The following is a 25412-nucleotide window of genomic DNA, read 5'->3' on the forward strand; positions in this document are numbered from 1 at the left end:
TTGTGTAGCACATGTGGGAAGAGGTTCAGGATGCTCCACACCATTTTTATGAGGTCTTCTGCAGTGCATCTTCAAATTTCTGGGCTCTGTGTTGGAGATCTGTTCATCATTGTCACCCAGGGTTGGCCTGAAAATGAATCTATATCCTCAGAAAGAAACAGTGGCATGGGGAATTAGCTCTTGGATTTTCCTCTGAAATACAGAACAAGCACTGAGGGATAATGCACCTACTCTTGGGACTTTTGCAAAACAATGTAATTAGTGCTGTAAGTATATGGCACAGAAAATCTGACAAAGATCTGCTGTTCTCACCTAGTGAGATTTCAGGGGCTTTGAAAATAACAAGGTGCTTACTCATGAACTTGGATTTGGCACCAGGAGTTGAGGGAGTCCTTGCCAGAGATGCTCTGGAGCAACATCTTTCTTAGTGAAGTGTTTCTAGTTGTTAAAGATCATTCTTCTGTCTACCAGATGGCAGGACAAGATTTATCTCTTTCCTACAAGCATTGGCTTATCCCTTGGTTGTTCAGGTGACATCAGTTGTCTTAGCTTCCTTGTGCAGAGGAGCTTCCCAGTGGGGTTTTACTCCACTGAATTGGGATGTGTCTTTTCTTTCTGAGTAGTGTTATCTATTACCTATGTTCTGCAACAAGTATCAGATGAAAGGATCTCTGGCAATAAGCACAAAATTCATTGCTGTTCATCACTTTTGTTAATAATTTTTTCAGTGTATGCTCTTCTGTTGAGGTTCCCTGTGCAGCCTTAGGTTTGCAAATGCCACTGGTAAGCCCAACTTGCTTTGTTTCTGTACTTACTTTTGACCAAGCTCTGCAAAGATAAGTATACATGCATAAGTAGCCATGTCTTTATGTCAGTAAGTGCTGTGGCATCATCAGATGCAGAAGGGTTTGAGACAGTGAAGATGCATGGTTGCAGAGCACTCAGTCTGCCACATAGTGTGGCTGAGTGTTTGTGCTCTGCATCATCTCTGTTCAGACTTTTGGCTGTATTCCCAGTTCTGCTGATTCAACATCTGCATTGATGTATTAGTTGGGCATAGTTGGCCAATTCAGTGACTACATGGCACTGCTTAATAGCAATGCTTTGAAATAACAATACATTGTTATTAATATATATTGTTAATAACAATACATTGAAATGGACACATCAGACAATAAATACAGGTAAGTCCAGAACTTGTGGGCTTACAAAACAGTAAAGGGAAAAATAAATGTTTCCTAAACTCTGAGATGTTTGGCTGTCCCACTGTGTGTTTACTGATGCTGTACCAAGCAGGTTGCAGACTCAGCTATAGCATAAGCTGTCCGCAAAGTCTGCTGTACATGAGGCAGCAGGACCTGGCTAATGTCCCAGAGTTACAGTCTGCACACAAACTTCCTCCAAGGCTGCTGTTTTGGCCAAATGCTGAGAAGCTACTTACAGGCACTGAGGAATTCTAACAGTGTGCGTGCTGTCCAGGTGATGGACACTGAATCTCTTTTTCAGTTGACCACGTGCTTTCAGAACCTGGATCAAGTTTACTGACCTCCTTTGAGAAGTGGCACGAGGCAGCTGACACCAAATCCTGTTGTGATTACTCTCTCCACGTGGACATCAGCAGCTGGTATGATGGCATTCGAGAAGAGCTGGAAGTACTGGTGCAAGACAAAGGTTAGTGAGTGAAAATCAGTGGTATTTTTTGCTTTATTGAAATATCATGTAGTATTTTAATGAATGCATTGTCTGGAACAGAGATGCACAGGTGTTGGTAATGCTGCCCAAGGTTCTGCACTTACCTTGCACTTTTGTATTCACTTCTTGGTGTGTAAAATGGACCTAAAACTTTGTGCACTGGTGCTATTCAGCAGCAAGGCCAATGGAGGAAGTAGGTTTTACCCCAGTACGGGCATGGAAAATTAAGATGTGTATGTTGTCAGATACAAATGTATTACTTTATTGTTGCTAATGTACATGTGGAAATAGGCTCAGACATTGCATACTTAGGTTTTATTTTAAGGTAAAACTCAAGAGATCAGCATTTAGGGTAATCAGCCCAGCAATCTTAGATCCTCTATTTCATGAATGGAGAGGATGAGACATTTAAAGGTAGTGGTTCAGATTTGAACTAGATTTGAATCAACCCATTTAACTGCCTCAAATTAAGCCAAATGTATAAGGTAGATGTATCTGAGAAACTGTCATCACAGGTTGAATCTCATTTCTCAGCAATGGCTTAGGGTAACTGACTTGCCAAGGCTAGATTTTTTCATAGAACATGCCTATATTTTTAAAATAGGTTCATGTTATTAGAAAAAAAGTGATGCTAAAGTTAGGTACATGGAAAAAATGTCCTGATTTTCTCAAGTGCTGGGTCTCCCGTGGCTTTCCCTGGTGTTACTAGAAGACACTTTATTTCAGGACTTATTAAAAAACAGGTCACTTACATAGGAATCTATTTAAGGACTTATAGGCTTGATTCAGATAAATTAATAGGTCTACTATCATGTGAAGTACTGTAGGTTACCCTAGCTGGACTCCAGCTACCTCTTCAGAATAGCACAGAAAGTGTCTCATAACTCCTTGTTATACATGCCAGCTCAGCGTGGCAATCGCATGTATGGAAGGCATCCTTCTGGCTCCAGATACCTATGTGTGGACAACTGAATCTAGCCTTCAGAAAATCCTAGTTTGGATCTAATTCCTTAAAATTTAGCCTAATGACATACATTTTCTTTCCAGAAACATATTTTTTCAAGTATTTTTCACTTGATACTTTCCTTGAAAATGTATATTGATAAGTAAGATATTAATTAGGAAATACTTTCTGAAATGGTATTTATTTGCCATGGGTAAATCGGAATGGCCCTTGTTGTTGGAAAGTCTAAGTAATATGTATATGCAACATCCTTTGTAAGCTGTGCTAGTGATGACTTAGATTTGAAAGTTTCACTGTATAGAGAAATGTACTAAGTAGAAAAACAAAGCAAAACCCTATTTTTGAGTGAGCAGTTGTTCACTGAGATACTATGGCAGTGCAGTCTCCTAGGGGAGTTTTTCCTGTATTGCAGCATGCTAACAGTGCACGTGCTGTATAATTAGATTTCAGGCAACAAAATACTTCAATCAGCAAGATTACACATAATTTAGAGAAACTGCAGCTGGTCTTTATAATGTAGGTGATTTTTACAAGGTGATGACATCTGTCAGCACTGATGGTGACAAATCTGGGCTGTTCCCCTGTTATCAGTGTTAACATGGAGATGCTGCTGTGCATTAGCTGACTGTACTGTCCTACAAGCATGCTGTGCCTTGCTTCAATGGTTAAATACTGTTTTCCAGAGCTCCTGGATCACAGATGGCTCAGTACTCCCAAATTTGCCTGAGGGCTTACATTAAAAGCCTGGTACAGACACTTAGGTTAATAGTTTTCTTCAACTATGAAAATGTGAGTTTTCAACATAAATTTGACCTGCCTTTCAGTCTTCAGGGGAAGCAGAGCTCTGTCCATTGGTTCCTGAACCAGGATGTGTGATGGGGCCTGTGATGGCCTCCTTGGTGGCAATAGCATTAGGAGGTCACCTTTGTTCTCACGGTGCTGCAGTCAATGTGAATTACTCTCATGTGTTAGGAGGCACAAAGTACAGGCGAGTATGAAAGCACAATAGGAGATATTTCAGCATGGCAAGGGCTTTCAAATTAATGGATAATATCTGCTGATAATTGGAAACATTTGAGCCAGCTGGTGCAAATAAACTTGATGTCAATGGAGTGACACTGGTTTTCATCAGCTGGGAATCTGGATTGGATTTGTTCTTGGCTGATTGTCTGGTGGATGAGTTAGCCGAGTAACAGGGCTCAGCTAATCGTGTTTCAGTGCTGCACGTGCCTAATACAGTCTAGGCATGAATAATGGGAGTTCTCAGAGCTGCTGTTGAGATGCCTTGTCATGAGTTATAATTGAATAATTAATCAGTTTTAAATCAATACAAAACTAATCTAAGGAGACACAGGCTTTGGAAGGGCCTGGAGATTTTGTAGAGCCAAATGTTGATCATAAAGACTCAGGCTTGTAGTATTTCAGCAGCTAATTTGGAGCTGTGCTTCTCAGTATATGCAAAGGAACAACAGCCTGAAATGTGCTTACAGATGCCTCACTCGTTCCTTTATTTGTCTCTGTTCAAAAAACCCTGTAGCACTGTCTGAAATTTGTAAAGGATCATGTTGAGTCCTTCTGAGCAAGCAGGACATTGACAAGCATGTAGTATGTAACAAATGTTAAGGAAAAAGGTCAGTAGGCCATGGATCTCATCTTTTGAAAAGCCACATATTTCCAATGAGTAGATCAAGACACTAGACCAAGGCATTAGGCAGAGTCTCATCTTGGATACTGTATATGTAAATTGGTGTAATTTTATCTTGGTATCTCATAACAGTACTGTCTTTGTAAGGCAGGATGGTTCAAACAATCTCTCCTATTAGCTGTAGAGGCAGCCTGTGAGATGCCCTTTCACTTCCTACCATCTGATGTGGTAGCTGAGGGCATGGATGTGCATTTAGGTGGGAGAACTCTGCTTCTGCACTGTGGGAGCTGTCGGTAAGGGATAAGCTCAAGATCTCCCAGTGGGATCCCTGCTGGGTTCCTTCTGCTCTCATTGACTTGAGGGAAAACATTGCCATGAGTGGGAGCAAAACTCAGTCATTTTACCAAGATCAGAATAGGGTCTGAGAAGATACAAAGGCAATAAAACAAAAAGGAGGATAATATCTATCACTTGGTGACCCAAGTATGCCTTCCAGCCACAGTACCCAGAGAAACCTGCCTTATCCTCTGTGGGATTGTAATTAAATCTTTGGCTAGATCCCAGTGGATAAGGGAGAGCAATAGGTAACCCAGCTCTGTTCTTACAGAGAGATAAGTACAAGAGGATTCAGTCCTTTACCATCACTGAGGCTACGTCAGCATGGGTTGAACCAGCCTTGACACATCTCTCATTGCTTCATGTGTGCATGGTCACCCATGCAGAAGGCTGACTTCCAGATGCAGCTGGCATCTGAGACACTGAGTGGGTTTGTGAAGAGAAAACAGAGCTTTCTTCCAAGACAGGTTGGGCAGATGTGCTGGATGCTGCTGTGAACAGTCAGGCGGGAGATACGGCTGTAGGCATGAGGCTGTAAGCATTGGCTACAAGGATGATGTAGTCAAAGGTTTTAAAGCAGGAACATGCTGAGTACTTTAAAACTGTGTAATGAGGAATAGACTGAGGGATTGCAGTTAGTAAAGGTCATGACTGTTTTCTGGGAACTTGAGAAATAGATCAATTTGATGAATGGACCACTCAGTGGATAAAGAAGTGGCTGGATGGCCGCACACAAAGAGTTGTGGTCAATGGCTCAGTGTCCAGCTGGAGACCAGTAACAAGTGGTGTCCCTCAGGGATCGGTGTTGGGACCAGTCTTGTTCAACATCTTTGTCGGTGACATGGACAGTGGGATCGAGTGCGCCCTCAGCAAGTTTGCCGATGACACCAACCTGTGTGGTTCGGTTGATATGCTGGAGGGAAGGAATGCCATCCAGAGGGACCTTGACATGCTTGTGAGGTGGGCTGATGCCAACCTCATGAAGTTTAACCATGACAAGTGCAAGGTCCTACACCTGGGTCGGAGCAATCCCAGACACAGCTACAGGCTGGGCAGAGAAGAGATTCCGAGCAGCCCTGCAGAGAAGGACTTCGGGGTGCTGGTCCATGAGAAAATGAACATGAGCCAGCTTCAGTGTGCGCTTGCAGCCCAGAAAGCAACCGTATCCTGGGCTGCATCAAAAGGAGAGTGACCAGCAGGTTGAAGGAGGTGATCCTGCCCCTTTATTCTGCTCTCCTGAGACCTCACTTGGAGTACTGTGTACAGTTCTGGTGTCCTCAACATAAAAAGGACATGGATCTGTTGGAACAAGTCCAGAGGAGGGCCACGAGGATGATCAGGGGACTGGAGCACCTCCCGTATGAAGACAGGCTGAGAAAGTTGGGGCTGTTCAGCCTGGAGAAGAGAAGGCTGCGTGGAGACCTCATAGCAGCCTTCCAGTATCTGAAGGGGGCCTATAGGGATGCTGGGGAGGGACTCTTCATTAGGGACTGTAGTGATAGGACAAGGGGTAACGGGTTAAAACTTAAACAGGGGAAGTTTAGATTGGATATAAGGAGGAAATTCTTTCCTGTGAGGGTGATGAGGCACTGGAATAGGTTGCCCAGGGAGGTTGTGAATGCTCCATCCCTGGCAGTGTTAAAGGCCAGGTTGGATGAGGCCTTGGGTGATATGGTTTAGAGCGAGGTGTCCCTGCACATGGCAGGGGGGTTGGAACTTGATGATCTTAAGGTCCTTTCCAACCCTAACCATTCTATGATTCTATGAAGTAAGAAAACAGGAAGAAAGGATGGGCATACAGGCTAACAGGGCTCCATGATCCAGGCTGGACTTGCTCATCATGGAAGTCAGCATTGAGTGTTCAGCTCCTGCTTTGTCTTTCCCCCTGAACTGCCTGGACTTTGCAGGAAGACATAATACCAGGGATCATTTCAAGGTTTTATCTGCAGGTATCCTGGGGTATTTTAGCCTTGTAATTGTGAATAAACAAGTTCTCTGTGTGCGTGTGAACAGCCATACCCTCTGCCTGAGGACGCATTTGGTGATTCGAGACTCATGGAGGAGTTATATCTTCATCAGAGAGCCATGTTCATTTTTTATAGACGACATGAATAACATGAACAGATCTCTTTCTTTTTCCTCTTGCCTCAGGAAGCACAGTTTTCATGACAGCTATTTTGAAATGCAACATACGCAGCTTAGACACCTCAGAATTTACTTTTCTTTTAAGCTAAAATACTCTGAGATCAGTCCCTGTACCAGACTAGGGATGTTGTCAGTATACTAAAGAGTAAGGCAAATTTATAAACTAGTCTGTATTCATATGTACAGAGTATATGAATAGAAGATGTTTGAAATTTTCATTCGTAGAATAAGAAGCTGTGTAAATAATCAAATCTTTGAAATAAATAGCAAAACTTGTAGGGGTTTAAATACAGTTGGTTCTTGGCAAACAACACTCAACACTGGCATTTCTTACTGCTTTCTGTAACTTGGAGCTGTCATCTTTCATGGTGTTGTATGACTGCCAGCATAAATCCTTCCATCTTTGGAAGGTGAAAGGAGAGGTGTGGTGAGCTGCCCCTGTAACTGGTTTCAGGCTTTGCTTCCACTCCTTCCCAGTGTCTGCCATCAGCTAAGCTGGGTGCTTTGGGCAGCAGGGTCAAGAAAAAGCAATTCTGTATGGGCATCCAGATACACACTTCCGAGAGCTTCTCAGCACTTTGGGGAAACTTAACTAGAAGTTTATCTGTTAAAAAGTGCAGTTTCAGGTCAAGCTGAAATGTTTTCCTGATTAGCTGAAGAAAGCTAAAAACAAACCCAGTGATTCACAGAACCTTATGCAAGTTTTGTTAAACTTTACAAACTTGACATGCTTGCTTTAGCCACCACTGCTTGGCTGTGATTTAGCTACAAGCAGTCTCATTTGTGGTGGTGGCTGGACTGTCCCAGGGCTGGACATAGGCAATCCAACAAATTCCCCCAGAGGAGAGGGGAGTCAGGCTTCTAGTCCTAGCAGCCATAATGCAGCTGTGGAGCCATGCTTTATTTCTGGCCATCACTGGCGAAAAGCCTGGTCCATACACATTCCGTGACTTATTTTGCCTGAAGTTTTTGTTCATATACAATGTAAGGACCCACTTACATGGCAACACCTTTGCATTTTGTCTTGGAACAGGTGTGAACTCTTTTCAAGTCTACATGGCCTACAAAGATCTCTACCAAATGTCCGACAGCCAGGTATTGCTCTGGATGCTTTTCGTTGCTGTGGTCTGTCCTCTCTGCTGTGATCTCCCAACACTTCAGGATTTGCTAAGGTTGAATCCCAGAGGAGCGTTCCCACTGACCTGAGTGGCACTGGGGGAAATGTGCAGTGGGAGATTTCTCCCTGGAGGGTCAGTGGTGAGCAGTGGGGAACATCTTCATGTGTTCCTTCAAGTGTGTGACACACTTTCTGCACAGATTTTCAGGTGTCTCCCAGCATTGCAACCGTTCAGCACTGCTCAGGATTTCACCCTCACTATTTTGCACTGTTACCTTTCAAGAACTTTAGGCCAGAGAGAGAAGATTAAACACTCGAGGCAGGGGCAGTTTTGAGGTTTCAAGGGTTTCTCGGTTATAGCAGTCAGCTAAATGGAGTTGCTCTTTGGGGGACGTGGCCTTTTCTTATTAGGGCTGGAGATAACAATGAGCTTGTTTGTCCAGAGCTCATTACAGATTCCAGACTCTTCAGCTTTCTCATTCATAAGGATCAGGTCATTGTAAATTGACAATGACATCTGTTAGTAATAATAATGTTTGCTTGTTCAGTTGAGAAAATGTTTCTTTCTTACTTATTCCCAGAGCTATAGCTCTCAGTCTCTTAAATAACTGTTGCTACACCTCTAATACATGTGGTTTTAATTGCAATTTTAGACATAATAATATATAAATATTCTCTGAGAGGCAGTGCCTGTTAAGTACAACTTCCTGCTGGAACTGTCAAGAGAAATACATGTGTAATGTGTGGTTAGACTAATGCATGTTCCTTGTTTAAATGCACATGTTCCAAGCTGTGTATTCAGCTAGCTATTCAGTGGTATCTGAAGTGCCTCGTGCAAAAGTAGACACTGAAGAAACCATGTCTTCAGCATTAGATCTGTGTTTGAAAACTGTGCTCCCACTTTACTGAAGCCTGATTTAAACTGGGAGCCCATTAGCTGAATACCTTTTGGAAAGGGAACTGAATGTTAGTAGATCTGTGCTCAGAAATTCTCAGTAAAAGCAATAGCATCAGCTGTTTCCCTTCTGATTGGATGGGTTTGCATCTTAGAAAGCAATACTAAAAAAAAAAAAAAAAGGATGCTCTAGGTAAAATACTGGAACTTTTAATTGCAAAATTAAAGATGTTTGTGAAAGCTTGACACTATCTGCTCTAAGAAGATGTTGCAAAATACCTGCGCTTCAGAAAAGAGGTGTTCTGGCTGTACTAAAAATGTCTGTAGTTCATGGAAATAATTCCATTTTACATTTGCTAAAGTAATGTAAAATAGACTACTCGCTAAACTTAGGCCTGTGTTGAAGGGTGTGAAGAGGTAGCCCTGCAATACAGGGGGTTAGGGGAGGCACTGTGTCCAAGGAAGATGCAACCCTGCTTGGAACTTTCCACCCTGTGTTGGTGCAGAAAGGCAGAAGTGTGTAAGGGGATGGTGTGTAAGGGGATGGGTAAGTCAAAACCAGGCAGTGAAGCTCACTGGGTAGAAAGTGGAGAGTGGAAAAGGGAGATGATTTGATATTCACCTACATAATTACCAGCATAGAAGGTGCAAAGCTGCGGTGAGTCTGAGTGCTAAATAATATGTTTTCCTTATTCAGCAGTGTTTCCTTCTTTGTACTACCTGCAGCTTTATGAAGCCTTTACCTTTCTAAAAAGTCTTGGGGCTGTTATCCTCGTCCATGCTGAGAATGGAGACTTGATAGCTCAGGTAAGTGAACTGCCATATTTGCTTCACTTTGTGAGGAGATAGACACAAGAGAGGAGAAGTAAAACTCTCCAGTCAGAGTATGGGTAGAAGGAAAGGAATGACCTGTTAAAAGCCTTAATTGAGCCTGGTTCCCTACACTGTTGGTGTACAGCCTGGAATGAGAAGGATGGAGGCACTTTTGCATGCTTTGACAGAGCATCCATGAGGTAGAGCAGTGATCCAGACAGCGGTCTCTTCTGAATCTGGGACAAGTGAGCCAGAACAATGTAAATCCTTGCTCAGGGATTCTGGGGACAAGAAGTGTTGCTCAGAAGCTTTAGGCTAATGTCTCTTATTGCAGCTATCAGCATAAGCAGCACAGTGAGGTTAGAGGTAATAAACCTCTCAGGTCTATTTATTTTTGAGAATATTCTTATAAATCTCTAAAGTTTGAGAATAAGAAACTACCATGATCATCTAAACATTTAAAAAATGTGTATTATAGTGAGGATGTCTCTTAGAACCAGGAAACTGGGCTCGAATTCAGTATGTTCCATTAAAATGTCCCGGATGCCCAGTGCAGTCTTTGCATGTCAGGTACCTCACGTAGGTACTGTCCTCACACTGGAGTGTGTCATAGCTCTGATCCGTGCTTGGGAAGAGGTGTTCCAAGGACAGCAGTCGATAGTAAAGCTCCCGGTGGTCTTTCAGAGGCCAGGATTCCCCTATAAAACAGAATGGGTGGGTTTGGGTGGGTGTCATTATGACTTTATTCATCGTTGGCAGATGAATGTTTTAAGGCTGTTGCAGAGGTGTCTCCCTCCTCTGATTCCTTGTACATACATCGAGCCCCTCTGAGGTCCCTGAGGCGCTGAGCGTTTTATCTACTGAGCTCTTTATCTGCTGCTGATCCCCTAAGGACTTGGCTGCAAGGCTGACAGGGAAATTGCAATAGCTAAAGCCAAGTTGTCTTTGAGATCAGGACTTGGGAAACCACGTTATCTCATGGTTAAGGGAGAACCTCAAGTGAGTGCTTGAGTGGTAGGGCAGTGTGTTAAGGGCTCTTGCCAACACTGGCTTATTTTGTTGTTTGTCCCTCTGTGGGTTTCTGTCCTTTAACTGCCTGATGAGAATTTACCCCTTTTGAGAGCCCTCTTTCCCTTTTCCCTTGGAGCTTGGACAAAATAGCCACTGGGCTCAAAAGTTGCTAGTGATGAGTCAGCAGACACATACAATGCAGTTGTGTCCTTCCCCCACTGAAACCAGGTGAAAAACCCTCATTTGGATTCAAGAGGGGAAAAAAAGCTGATGTGCCATGAAGTTTAGCATGATTTAAAACTACCAAAATACATAATTTGTAGTTTTAATGCAACATAAAATATCCAGTAGAATGAAAATGAATTCTAGGAAACATAGTAAGTCAGTATTACTGTAGAAATGGCAAAATAAATCAAAAGGCAACTGTGATGTTTTGATACATTTCCCACTAAAATCAAGGAGCACTCATGGAACTGCTTTTATGTTAGAAATCTGTTTAGTTACATTTTTCTTTGATCAGCTTTAGCATACAGCCATGGAATATGAACATAAAAGAAAAGTTATTAGGAAAGGAGGAGGTAGTAAAGAAATGTAAATTATACAGATTATACATCGGCATATTTCTTTACCATTGCCATGCCTCATAAAATCAGTCTTTCCTTATGCTTCTATTTAGAAGGATTGTTTGGATAGTGAAAAGAAAGCTGCCTGCAGGGAGGATTTTCAGGACTATCCTGTGTGACGATACAAATTTGATCTTATCAAGCAATATTATAGTTTATTAGCACTATCATCCTCTTGCAGTGAGTAATTTTATCATTATGATCTGATTTTATGACTTCAAGATGCAAATCTACCCTGCTTTGTATAGCCATTCTTTGCCCTCTTGCAATTTTTACTTTAATATAGTTGTAACTTCTTTTTTTTTTGTTTTATTTTAATGATCTGAAGCCTTTAATTGTCACTGTTCAGAGCTCTTGCAGTAATGATTTAGAACAGCTATTTTTAAGAATACCTGTGAGACATTGTGTTTTTCTAATCAAAATATTCTTAATTACACAGTCAGATTAATACTTTCCTATTAATGCCTCTTCAGCCTTGATTGATCGCAACAAAGGCAAAAGTATATGTGATCAGGTTTTGCCAGAGCGTGTTGTTAATGTGTGAGCTTTTCACCCTCAGGGACTTGGGATCAAATATTTATTAGATGACACAGTAAAGTATGTTCAGTAACTTCATCCTGGTCTCTAGGGGACATTTGTCTGTATCAGAGAGTCATTACATTTGTTGAACTCGGCTCATTAGAGACCTCTTGGGTAGGGCAGGCCAGGATCAGAGGTACATCAACAGCTCTGGTCCCACTTCTGCTCTGCGGTCAGACCTGGACCAGCCTGAGATCAGAAGTGGTTGACCACAGTTTTCTGCAAAAAGGGAAAATTATTCTAATACCACTGCTTGACCTTAAGCTTTTTATCTATTAAAAAAAAATAATATCTTACTGCTGTGAATCTGGATAGCAGAGATTTTTTTCTGACAATCCCTTATTGGTCCTGAAATGGGTTTTTTGCCGTGGCCACGATGCCCTCACAGCCAGAGGGCACTGTTTTGCTTTCTTGAAAACAATTTTAGTGATTCACTTTATAGGAAAAAGGTGTTACAGAAAACTGGATGTCAAAGGCAAGATTTTATTTGATGAAGTGTCAGCAATGAAAGTTTAAGGAAGGTAATGGTGCTTCAGGGATTGCAGCCAGAGAAGAACTTGTGCAAGTCAAGAAAGAATCGCAGGCTGGAAATACCCCTGATTACTGTTTAATGTATTGATTGATTAAAGTCTGTTCCCTGGGGTGGTGTCTTGGTGTCAAGATTTTTCTGGAGGGCAGAGGAGGTTTCTGATAGTGCAGCTCGGGGCACAGATACAGCCTATGACACTGCAGAGACAAACCTCCCTGTGAAATCTGTGCTGGCTTTGCAGAACAGACACCAGGGTGGCACGAGACAAATTGAGAGCCAGTGTTGTCAGTTCTGCTCCCCCAGCACCAAGATTATGCAGCTGCATTTACACGGACAAAAAAGGGGCAGTGAGACAATGTGGATGTTAATCGTCAAGAGGATGCCTGGTGCAAGGGTCTCATTCTGGAGCAATTGTCAGCATTTATCTCTTATGTTGCAGGAACAAAAGCGTATCCTGGAGATGGGAATCACTGGACCTGAGGGACATGCCCTGAGCAGGCCTGAGGAGGTAAGAGGCTTCACTCATTTTGTCATTCATGGAAGTATTTTGTCAAGCATGTAGTATTGGAGCTTGGCTTCTGTGTGTGTAGATGATAGATGAGTGCTTGGGGGAAGGCAACAGCCTGCTTCTCCCACAGCCTCTTCCAGTATTACTCAAAGCCTTGAAAATTCCAGGTCCCCTTTGGCTTGTTTGTTTGCCCAAAATGCTCTTTCACTGTTGCAGAGAGTGCGTTCCTTCAGTCCAGGAATGAGCATGTGCTTGTACCCTCAGGAGCTGTAGCTCCTGCTGCCCCAAGCACAGGTGTGCATGTGTTTTTTTAGTGTGACCCTTGTGATGTGACTTGTGATGACAAAAAAAAAAGGGGCTTATCAGGGTGAAAAATGGCAGTGCAGCTTATGGGTTAGGCTTTGGGATAACTGCATTCATTATAACGCTTTGGCTGAAAGCGTCCTACAAGATGCAAGTGTACATCTATACCATGCATACAAATACACCCACATACAAATACGCTTATGCTGGCAGATATATTAGTAGTAGAAGTGCAGGATGTAGGAATGCATATATGTGAGAATGGAAAGATGCTGCAAGGCAGCTTGATTTATGCAACTCTCTTGTAATAAAACCCAGGCTCTGGCATGGATCATCTCAGGCATCTGGAAAGGGTTTCTCTAATGAGAAGGAAAAGGTGGAGCCATGTGGATGTCCCTTAATGTACACAGTTCAGACTGTTTATGGGATGGCAGAAGGCAAGTAGTGGGAAGTGACTGCTTTCCCTGGAGACTAAAGAGAAAAGATCCTGGGGATTTGAGGCTAAACTTGAAGGAATTGTGGTGGTTTGCAGATCTTTATATAACCTTTCCCCAAGGCAAAAGGAATCAGCTTAATTGGTGACATTCTTCTGTTGAACTGTTTATGTACTTTTTCATTTTGTTGTTTAACTTCTGCTTAAATTATTCTGAAAGAATGGAGTTGTTTCCTTTTAATAAGAACAAGGGACTAGGACTAAGGAAAGTCTGCATTTGCAGTTTCCAGGAAGGAATTCTGCAGCTTTCTAACCATGCATCTGACTGTCTCAGCCCCAACACTGAGGTACAGAGATCCTGCCTCCTTCCCTGGTCTTCTGTGACTGCTAATGTTGTGATAAGAGTCCTAGGAGAACCTGAAGTGACAGTGGGATTTAAGAAAAACTATGTTACAAAACTGTGAAGAATTAAGCCCCTGGAAGGGCTACGTTCTCAACTTTTCTGGCACACCACTTTGGAGAAATTACTGTACCATGGAGTCAGTATTTTCAGCGACAACACAGTTTTAGGTATTAAAATGCTAATACTGACAGTGCATCTGATGACTGGGGAAAGGAGTCTCCAGAGCTGCTGGGAAACACTGCTCCTCTGTCTGAAGATGACTGCTTTGTGTGCTTACGTCCTGGATAGCTCCCTGGGTGGAGGTTGCCTTTGTGCTTGCTGATGGAGGGGACTTACTGGGCGATGCTTCAAAGGCTTCTATGGATTATGAGCTAAATTCAGTCCATAGTGCTGAAGTTGCTGATTGGGAATACTTTACATTCACTGTCATGTTATTCTTATGTAAAGATTGCATAGGGTAGAGCCGACAAGCATTGGTTAGAGGTTGTCTCCAAGCTGGGTCACTGTTTCCTTGCTTCATTCTCCTTCCAACTGCAGGGTGGAAGTCTGAAGCAGAAAGGTGCAAGGGAGGCAAGGAGCAGCCCTGTCAGCTGCTTGGATGTGACCTTTCCTGGGGTGCAGGGAGCCAGGGAGCTGTATTTATGCCAGGCAGCTGTACCCCATTAGTGAGTACAGCCTGGCTGTGGTTACTCCTCATGTAAAGTGTCTAAAGTTTGGATTAGCTCCCTGTGTCCCAGCACTGCATCCCTCTCTATGGAAAAAGCAGAATTGACCTCTGAAGAGTTGTTGTTAAACAGTGAGCAGTATGGATCAGTGCTCCAGTCCATTTTTCCTTTAGTCTGCTTTTGCGGTGAGCTTTTCCCTCCTTGCTTTCCTCAGCTTGAAGCAGAAGCGGTTTTCCGTGCCATCACCATTGCCAGCCGAATAAACTGCCCAGTGTACATCACCAAGGTGATGAGCAAGAGTGCAGCTGATATCATTGCATCGGCCAGAAAGAAAGGTGAGAGACTTCATTTTCTTGCAAAACTCATTTTTTTGTTGTTGTTGAACAGAAGCTCAGTGGAAAAACCCATGCATCTTGGCCCAGATCACAAGCTAGAGGGAGAGGTCACCAAAGAATGGTAACACCGTCACAGACCTGAAATATTTACCACTTGGGAAGATGAAGAGAAATACTTCTACCTTTTCCAGTTGACAAACTCTCCCCCCAAACTGTTCCTTTAAAATTGTGCTGTAACTCTTCTTTATTCTTCTTTTCCCTTTTGTTTTTCCCTTAGACTGATGTCTCTCTGTTCATGGGAGGGAGATACTTCATTCCTAACAGGGTCTGCCACGTCCTCTGTGCCTTCTGGCAGTATTTCAGGGTGCTGCCCTCTGAGGGGTGGCTTGGGCAGTGAACCTGCTGATAGAAATGCCTGGTACTCGCTCCTGGCCTTGCTGCTGGAGGCTGAACCCATCAGATGTGCACCAAGGGCGGACACTGGTAGCAAGGGGCAGGGAGGGATCCAGGTTGCAAAGCGCCCAAAAGGTACTTGTGAGCCTGGAGGCAGATGCTGTGGAAGCTGCGTTTGCGAGTCAGTTCTGTTGTGCTGGTTGGTGCTATAAAGCGTGTGAACAATATGGAAAAGCCAAAGAGCAACATATCTTCTTGAAATCTGTGTTCTTGGAGACTTGGAGTATGGTGCTGGGGATCATATGCTGCTATCTGCTGGTGCTGTGCCCAATATGGAAGTAGTAAAAAGGCATCTGTATGCTGGAGCCCATCCTCCACCTAAATGTACTCCGAATTGGAGCAATAGAGGGAACATGGCTGTGATTAAACCAGTACAAATTAAAACCAGATCTGAACTGTCTCCTTCTGGATTAGAAAGGGGGCTTTGTAAATATGCTGATCAAAAGCATGTGTAGCTCAGAGAGACTCCTGATTAATATTTTATCATACAGACAAAGCCAGGGCTGCTTAATTTTCTGGGAGCTACACTGGCTGTGTAGCAATGTTTAAATTATACATGGCTGCAGGCAGCAAGCGGTGTAATGTGGTGAAGAGAGAGCGGATTCTAATCAGTTCCTGTATATCCCTGCTTTCCCCAAGGTCCTCTTGTTTTTGGAGAGCCGATCACTGCCAGCCTGGGGACAGATGGGACACATTACTGGAGCAAAAACTGGGCCAAGGCTGCAGCTTTCGTGACCTCGCCACCTCTGAGTCCTGATCCTACTACTCCAGATCACTTAAATTCACTCTTAGCATGGTAAGATCTCTTTTTTTTTTTCAGGCTGATGGACAAGCAAGTGCAAAAGCCATAGGGGATGAAGCATCTAGGGATCAGCTCAGTTTCCTTTAGATGGTCTCATACATGAAATGGCAGAGAAAGGACACAGAAAACCAGGGATGGTTATAGCCCCATGTTTAGGGTTGTCACTGATGAGATGAAAAGAATGTGCACAGCAGAGGGAGAAGTGTCGTCCTCCTATTGAAAAGAAGGTATCAGCAATGCCTTGTCAGCAATCCAGACCATAAACCCATCCCTGGAAGTATTTCCCGCCTGTAGCCAACTGTGGGTCTCCTTTAGCTTAAGAAAAAGACATCTGCTTTGAAATGATATGGAAATTCACAGCTAAAGTCCCTCCAGGACAGATTGCTAGTGTTGGAGTAAGGAACTAAACTTACTGTTTGAAATCTTATTTAATGCCATATGATGGCACCCATCTCACCTGATGCCTCCCCCTTCTAGGGTTTCCACTACAGAGCAGTAGAATCTAAGTAACCTGTCGGTCTTCAGAATACATTTCCTCCCGAGGTTAGTTTTGCACATGAGTGACTGGCAGGCTGTATGGCTGGCAGTGCCAGGGTAGCGGGTAACATAAGGACCCTGCTTGGGCAGAGCTGCCCTTTAGGCAGATGGGCACATCTGTGTGACGGGAAGCTACCATCAGTCAGTGCCACTGGTGCAGTATGCATGCATCTCTCCTTGCACATGGTGGGTCAGGAGCCACCAAACCCAGGTTTTAACTCACCTGCCCCAGTGATCCTGCATGGGTAACACTGCTAATGAAAGCACAGCTGAGCTCTGAGTTAATGTGTGATTCTGGTGAGAATATGTAGGAATTTGTTCTGTTGTGACAGTCTGATGGGAGATTTTCCGTAATTGAACTTTCTGTTCCTTAAAATAAAGACAAGGAAGAAAAATTACTTTTCTGGTCTGATCTGTCGCTATCAGCACTGTCAGGAGTGAAGCTCATTGTGTGAGGGTAAGGCGCTTAGCCAGCACATGTGAATGTGTATCAAAATGTTTGGCTCCGTACTCTCTCAGACTATGTGCTTACTAAAGGAGTCCCAAAATAATAGTATGTGGGTCAAAACAGATTAGCTAAAATAGCAAGAGAGTTTTTAGAACTGGAATCCAAATAATGACTTTTTTAGAATTAACATCAGAAAGGCAAACTGAGGGGTCACAGAAGTTTTCATTATGCTCCAAGCATGAAAAAATGGCTTTTTTTTTTCCTAGTGGCTTAAAGTCCTAGATCTTAAATGGCAGCAGCTTAGCCTGCTTTCAGTTTTAATACTTTATACAGTGAAACTGAAAAAAGAACTGTATATTTTATCAGTCTGCTCTGCATTTGTGGGGACTTTTATGCAAGGATGGTGGTAAAGACAGTATTTCACTTTTATATTACACTGTTCATTAGGAGACAAGTATTTTACGTTCATTAAAAGATCCTTACAACATTCTTGCTGTGCAAGTGCGCAGCCTAGAGTTTGTGCTGTTTTGCACAAAAGGTGTATGATTTTTCACTGAAAAGCTGAATGTGTAAAGAGTCAGCATGTCTCAAGGGGTTGGTTTGCAGAATGGATTTGCCTCATGAGATTGACGCCCTTGTTTCATATGTGAATGTTATGATTTAACCCCAGCCGGCAAGTAAGTGCCACTAAACTTGCTCACCCCCTACCCCTAACCCTGGTGGGATGGGAAGAACTGGAAGAAGGTAAAACCTGTGGGTTGAGATAAGAACAGTTTAATAATTAAAGTAGAGAAAAATACAATAATAATGATAACAACAACAATAATACTAGTAATACTAGCAGTAATGAAAAGGGGACTAACAGAGAGAGAGGAATAAACCCCAGGAAACCCAAGGGATGCACAATACAATTGCTCACCACCTGCTGACTGATACTCAGCCTGACCCGAGCAATGATTGGTCTCTTCTGGGTGACTCCCCCCCAGTTTCTATACTGGGCATGATGTGCTATGGTATGGAATACCCCTTTGGCTAGCTTGGGTCAGGTGTCCTGTCTCTGCTCCCTCCCGGCTTCTTGTGCCACTCCTCACTGGCAGAGCACAAGACTGGAAAGTCCTTGATCAAGGTAAATGCTGCTCAGCAACTAACACATTGGTGCCTTATCAGCATTGTTCTCAGACTGAAGCCAAAACACAGCACTGCACCAGCTACAGGGAAGAAAATTAACTCTATCTGAGCTGAAACCAGGACAGCAGTGGGCCATGCACCTGCGGTACCAGTCATCTTCCGTGCTGTACTGCTGTGTTTTTGCTGCTGTAATATGCCATCTCTTATGAACAAGAGATGCGAGACCTTGGTGCTTCATGGAAGATGTAACCTGCTATAAAAGCTTTGTTTATAGTGAAGACTAAGATGATGGCATATTGATGTGGCATTTAAACATCCAGATCTGTACATTGTTAATTCCCACCACTCTCTGTTTTGGAAATGTTTTCCGTGATGATCCCTTTTTTATTTCTCAGTTTTTTAGTTCTGATCTTATGCTCGCCCCCCATTTGACAGTAGAGTATATCTAGGCAGCAGAAGTGCCCATGTGGTTAACTGGGAAGTGTTGGGCAGCTCCTCAATGACATTCTTCAGCTTCAGAAGCCTTCTGTTAATTAGACTGGCAAGTGCAGTGCATGGCATTTAATGTCATTAAATATCAGAGGAGAGGCAAAGCAGAGTTCAGAAGAAGCGATTTCTTTGAATCTTTCAGGTGTAGGAATTAATAGCATGGTATAAGAAGTGCAACATAACTGCAGGGAAGCGATAGAGGGCCTGGCTGTGACGATCATGTTTTCACGGCTGTATTCATCCGAGTGCAGGAAACAGGGAGAGGGTAAGCCACAGACGCCTAGCTGGCAGACGAGCAACAAGAAGGAAGAAATGGAACTGGAATCTTCTGACTTGATTGTTGTGTTAGAATAAATGAATGCTTAACTGATGGGTTTGGTTTAATCCTGTGGGGTAACACCAGACAGTCATTAATAATCAGGAATCACTAAAACATAGCTGTCTTTTCACTATTGCCTACATGGCTTTGGCATCTGCTAAAAACTGGATAGATGGATGTGAGCATAGTAAAGAACCAGAAAAGAGGCCAAAGGTTCTTCTCTAACTGTCAGCAATCATTAGGGCTGGCAGCCCTGAAAATTGCATTAGAATTGCTGATGTGTGACCCTTTTTTCCTCTGTACTTGGCTATTTGTTAGCTTGCTGGAAACTAAATATGCGGACCAGAATCATTCAGATGCTTCAGAGCTGGGACTTACATAATCAGCTAAAGAACAGGATGACAGGCTCTTGAGGACATCACGTTCTGGATGGATAGAAGGGAAATCATAGTGTGTTTTAATGTGCTTGACTCCTGTAAGCTTGATCAGGACCTAAAAATACCTGTTTGCTGTGGTTATTGAGGAACCTATCTGCTTTTTCATTCTATTTTTGCAAGGTTCTGCATGTTAGTTATGTTCTTCCCCTTTGTTGCTGAGAGCAGCTGTGATCCAGTTCTGCTCTCTGCAAAAAAATTTTTCTCCAGGCTGAAAAAAATCACTTCTTAAATAAAACCATTACTATTTGTGAGTTCTTTTTGTGTTTTACTCCATGCCTTTTTCTGTGTAAGACCTTTAAATTAGATAAATCCAGAGTATATAAAGGGGGAGTGTCATGAGGATGGAGCCAGGCTCTTCTCAGTGGCAAACAATGATAGGACAAGGAGCAATGGGTACAAACTGGAACACAAGAGGTTCCACTTAAACTTGAGAAGAAACTTCTTCTCAGTGAGGGTGACAGAACACTGGAACAGGCTGCCCAGGGAGGTTGTGGAGTCTCCTTCTCTGGAGACATTCAAAACCCGCCTGGACACGTTCCTCTGTAACCTTATCTAGGTGTTCCTGCTCTGGCAGGGGGATTGGACTAGATGATCTTTTGAGGTCCCTTCCAATCTCTGGCATACTGTGATACTGGGATACATGTTTTGACTTGTACTATGCCTTGCTTTATTTAATTGGAACACTACCTGATAAAAACCTTTCATGGTTCTGGTTTGGAAAGTCAGACAAGAAATATTCATGTAAGAACTGCAAGAAAAATATATGTGCGGAGGAGAAATTCAGGGGAACAAGCTTCATCCTTATGAATTTGCCCTGTAAAATTTGCCATTATTTTTTCAACATGGATGTGAGTTAATTTATCTTGAGAGTGGCAGAGATTTCATACAAGCTTCTGATCGTTCCCTTAATCCTAGATTAATCCTCTGGCCTGGTTAGTGGGCTTGTGCCTGATCTCTGTCGATAAGCAGCCTGAAATCAAAGGAGGCTGTAATCTGGGAGTTCAGGGTGCTCCTGGGGGAAAGTGGAGATGCCCAATGCCATTGTCACTATTCAGTGATCTGTAGCCAACATGTAAAGGCTGCTGACATAATTTGCAGCATATGCCTCTGGTGTGTAGGCTTGAAAAGTCCATTCACAGCTAGTCTGAGAGCAAGGTAACCTTGCTGAGGCCTGGTTTAAGCATCTGTGTGTTACCTCCACAGTGGGGACCTGCAGGTGACGGGAAGTGGACATTGCCCATATAGCACTGCCCAGAAAGCCATTGGAAAGGACAACTTCACTATGATTCCTGAAGGGGTCAATGGAATTGAGGAGAGAATGACTGTTGTCTGGGACAAGGCTGTAGTAAGTAATTGCTTACTTTTGTGGACTAAAAAGAAATTGAGTGTTGGCTGAATAATGAAAGCCAGGAGACTCTTGGCCAGTACTTAAGTGACTTTCTAATGCGTTTCTGAGAATTCCCTGAGAGAGCACTACCACAAGGTGAATTGTTTATTTCAAAACCTCAAGTCTTTCTCTACCACAAACACTCAAGGCTCCGTTTCACTTCTGACTGCAACAGCATCGTGTTTTATTAGACCTGAGGCTTCACAGACTCCACTGCTCAATTTTCTGGCTGTGTCAGAGTGGATGTTTCTCAGAGATGTTGGATCTGGAGCAGTTTAATGACTTTCAAGTGAACCCCATATAAATGTGATGAATGGAGTGTTTGAATTCGGGAAGTGTCTCATCATTTTCGAGAAAGTACAAATGGATGGCAGCCGAGCCTGAGGCTAGGCGATAAAGTGCTTTGAAGGAGAACATTGCATGTAATTCATGCTGGCATGTTATGCAGTGGGATGCTGGTATAAGTTAGCAATTTTTTGATGGTTCCATGGATCCTAACATCTAATGATGTTCTCCCTCCATTGTCTGTCTTCACATATACACCCATGCACACTCACACATACACGTGCACTCATTACCTTACATTGCATTGCACTCTAGCGCATACTGCAAACTAGGAAGTGGTGGTATTTACAATGCTGTCATGAGCACTTCTCCCAGACTGTGTTTAATAACCGCTTTCTTCAGCTATTGAGATTCCAACCATAGAAGCAGCTTCAGATAGAGCAGCAAAGCAGGGAAGCAAGCAAAGTGCAGCCAGCTAGTGATATTTCCCCTTTGTTACTCCCACAAAGGGAAGGAGCTGCAGAGCGGGCTTCAACATGGGATTTGCAGATGTAACATTCAGTCCTACACGACTAAGTAGCTTATATTTTGCTGATCTGAGGTTCTACCAGGCAGGAAAGAAACATTTGTTTAAGATTAAAAAGTTTGGCACTGTTCTTCTTTATTCTTGCTTATTGCCAGGGAAGACATCCCAAAATACTCCACTGAGAAATCAAAATCCTGTTGTGTACAGCTGCTGTTAAGCCATCACTGTGTAAAAGGTTCAACTGTTGGTGGCATTCTCCAGGGCAAGGACTGGGTTGTGTTACTTACATGTATGGGTGTGGTAATACTGATAGTAGGATGGACTTAATTTGCAAGAAATGTTTCTAAAAGGGCCTGAATCTTGATCTTTTATTTAATCTTGTAATACCCATATATGTTTCTCTGTTTTAAAATGAGTAGAACTTTTAAATGTAAATTACTAGGACTAGCAACAAAACACACTTGGCCATCAGTGTGTAGAGAAAGGGACCTTAGCTAACCCAGCAACTCGGTATCATCTGCATTAAGGCTTTACTGGCTGTTCTTTGGGGTGCTGGGAGTAACACATTCCTTTATTTGAAACTGTCAAGTAATGTGCCTTGTATAAAGCCCCGCTTGATAAAATCCATTTCATGCGGCATCATCATATATGTGAAATACATGCTTCCCAGTATCTCCTTGACTGTTGAAGACTCTGAGTGTTTTACTCATCACATTCTTTTTAGGCCACAGGCAAGATGGACGAGAGCCAGTTTGTAGCTGTCACCAGCACCAATGCTGCCAAAATCTTTAATCTGTACCCAAGAAAAGGCCGGATTGCTGTAGGATCGGATGCTGATGTTGTTATTTGGGACCCTGATAAGGTGAAGACTATAACAGCTAAAAGCCATAAGTCGGTAAGGAGGAAGAGAAAACCAGCAAATAAAAAGAAATGTCACTGTTGTTTTCCAGTGTTGATCTAACTTAGGTGAACAACATATGCATGGGATATAGAGGAGGGGGGTAACTACCTGCTCCTGTTCTGGAATGGGTAAATATTTCAGGAAATGAAAGCATGGAATTCTTGCATTGGAAGAACTGGGATCAGGAAGGATTTCTTTTTCTTTGCATGTAGCATTGCACTGTGTTTTGCATGCTTGTGGCTTGGCACTGGTTGTGAATCAGCTGCTGTGCGGCTGAGGTTAGTAAAACTGTGATGATAAATTTGCAACCAGCTCACATCTTTTTTGCTTACCTGAAAAGAACCTGATGTTATAAATTGCATGATTAAATCAACAGTATTATAAACTATGAGAGATGATTAAACATTTTGATAATACAGCTCTGATCAGCCTCAGGGCTGGGATTTTCTATTTAATTCCCAAGCTTTGCTGCATACTGCTCTACCCTTAGCGCAGAGTACCAGAGACTCGACAGTCGCTTCAATTTTAACTGTAACAGGTTTTATCCTATGTGTTGCCTGTCTCAAAGTTTTTATCTTACTGTGCAGTGCTTTGGTATTTTAAGTTGGGGAATTCTTCCAGAAGTTTTACTGGAAATCCAGTGATGTGCTTTATATTAAAAAGGCAAAATCTTTAGAAACCTCTAAAAAGTAAGTTTGGGTGATTCAATTTCTGTTTATGTGTATGTTCACAAATATATACAAATGAATATAAATATATATTTGGATACATATGAAACAGTTCTAGCTATAAGAAATAGTGAGTTACAAAGGTGATAGACAAGTGAGACCCTTCAGCCCATGGTTCCACAGGCTGAAAAGTTGTAAATCTGTTTTCAGATATTGTCTTCTACTATGCTTACTGTTTCTTCTGTTTTGGTGTACATCCAATAAACAGTATTCAGCTGTTACCCAGATCATGAGGGCAAAAACTGGGGGGAAAAAGCCAAAACAACAAAAACCAACAAAGGGAAAACATATGTGAGACTCTGCTGAAGACAGTTATGTTGGTAGTGTGTTAGTAATGACTACTGGCACTTGGGCATAACCCTGTACTGTTTCTGTCTGGCTTATGCTTCTGTACTTGTTTATATTGTTGTGTCCAACATTGCCAAAAGCTTTTCTAGACAAATCAAATACTTGTGATTAGTGTTTTCCTTTGTTCAGGAGGCTGTTAACCTGTTAGAGGAAGGAAAAAGACTGTTTTGACATGAATTGGCTTTTGATGGTATTTGTAATTTGGCCTGTTCTCCTCTTGCTTTATTCAAAGAGCTGACATTAATCTGTTTACTTACTCTTTCCCTTTGGCTCCATGGACATTAAACTCAGGGATGTGCATGCACCTTACAGAATCACAGAATGGTTGGTGTTGGAAGGCACCTCGGGTACTCATCTGTTCCAAACCTCCTGCCCTAGGAAGGCTACGTACAGCAGCTGTGAAGGGCCATATCCACACAGTTTTTGAATTGCCTAAGGAGGGAGACTCCACATCCTCCCTGGGAAACCTATCCCAGTGCTCAGGCATCCTAGGTTCTTCCCCTGTACCTGTTCTTTTACAGATGGCCATCACTCCTGCTTTCTTCCAGTTCTTACTTGAGGTTGCCACTGACCAGGTGTTCCTGATCTTTTCAACTTGAAAAAAGAGGGACTAAAGTTGAATTACATTGAAGGTTGCACAGGAACGGACTAACAGTGCTCTGTAGTGGCTGTTACTGTAGCGTAAGGTAATAAATACCTGCTGGGAAGGAAATGCATTAATGACTTCTTAGCCCAGAAAAATCATGTGGCTATGCTCAGTTGCAAACCTTGTATTTACCTACTTCAAATCCTTGATGTTTATCTTCTCCTTTGCAATTATTGAGCCTGTTGTAGGAAATATTTACTTGGCAATAATAAATTGAATTAGAATTATCTGCGCCTTTCCTTGCAACAAGGACTGTAGTACAGTGAGGAATGGCTGTAAATTGAAAGAGGGTAGATTTAGATTAGATATCAGGAAGAAATTTTTACTGTGAGAATAGTGAGACACTGGGACAGGTTGCTTAGGGAAGTTGTGGCTGCCCTGTCCCTGGAATTGTTCAAGGCCAGGGGGACAGAGCAACATGGTCTAGAGTGAGGATTCCTTGCCCATCGCAGGGTGTTGGAACTAGGTGATCTTAAGGTCATTTCCAAGCCAAATCATTCTGTGATTCTGTATTTTTAAGAAGCAATAATTACCCGCTCTTCGACAGATCATTCCCATTTAGATTCAGACTTTTCTGGTCCTTTCTGGGCTCTTTCAGGCAGAAATATGTGTGCTGGCTCCTTGAAATTCCCTTACAGAGTCACAGCAGATGCATGGTGGCAGCTATCTGGCAGCTGAGTCACAATTTTCCTCTTATTAAGGCTGCTGTACTTCTAGAGGCTTTAGGTAAATATGGAAAGTCCTTAAAAACAAATGAAATAAGGCCTTGGTAGAAAGTGGAAATGGAAAGGAAAAGATGATCCAGGAAAGTCTGATCAGAGAGATTGTTTAAAATAGTTTTATATCTAAATGCACTGTTTTTCCTTCAGACAAAGCAATTTTATGCACACCTTAATGCCAGTTGTCTAAAACTGTGACTACAAGTATGGGTTATAAGTTACTAGTTAAAGAGATGTTGCAGTGAATATGTTGGTTGATCCTC

At 42.6% G+C, this 25412-nt stretch overlaps 1 protein-coding gene across 2 annotated transcripts in view; it reads left to right on the forward strand.

Moving 5' to 3' along the window:
• CRMP1 (collapsin response mediator protein 1) overlaps positions 1-25412 on the forward strand; it is a 53500-nt gene that overhangs the window by 22088 nt on the left and 6000 nt on the right. For both annotated transcript variants that reach the window (XM_061379875.1, XM_061379877.1), the window contains exons 4-11: positions 1507-1671; positions 7816-7877; positions 9521-9601; positions 12789-12857; positions 14876-14996; positions 16089-16245; positions 20813-20954; positions 22532-22702. In XM_061379875.1, the coding sequence (XP_061235859.1) occupies positions 1507-1671; positions 7816-7877; positions 9521-9601; positions 12789-12857; positions 14876-14996; positions 16089-16245; positions 20813-20954; positions 22532-22702 (968 nt within the window). The remainder of the gene's footprint in view (positions 1-1506; positions 1672-7815; positions 7878-9520; positions 9602-12788; positions 12858-14875; positions 14997-16088; positions 16246-20812; positions 20955-22531; positions 22703-25412) is intronic.

Source organism: Neopsephotus bourkii, unplaced genomic scaffold (genome assembly GCF_033783945.1).
Source record: "Neopsephotus bourkii isolate Nb327-2 ecotype Australia unplaced genomic scaffold, CSIRO-AGI_Nbou_v1 NB_1780, whole genome shotgun sequence".
NCBI classification, from domain to species: Eukaryota; Metazoa; Chordata; class Aves; order Psittaciformes; family Psittacidae; genus Neopsephotus; species Neopsephotus bourkii.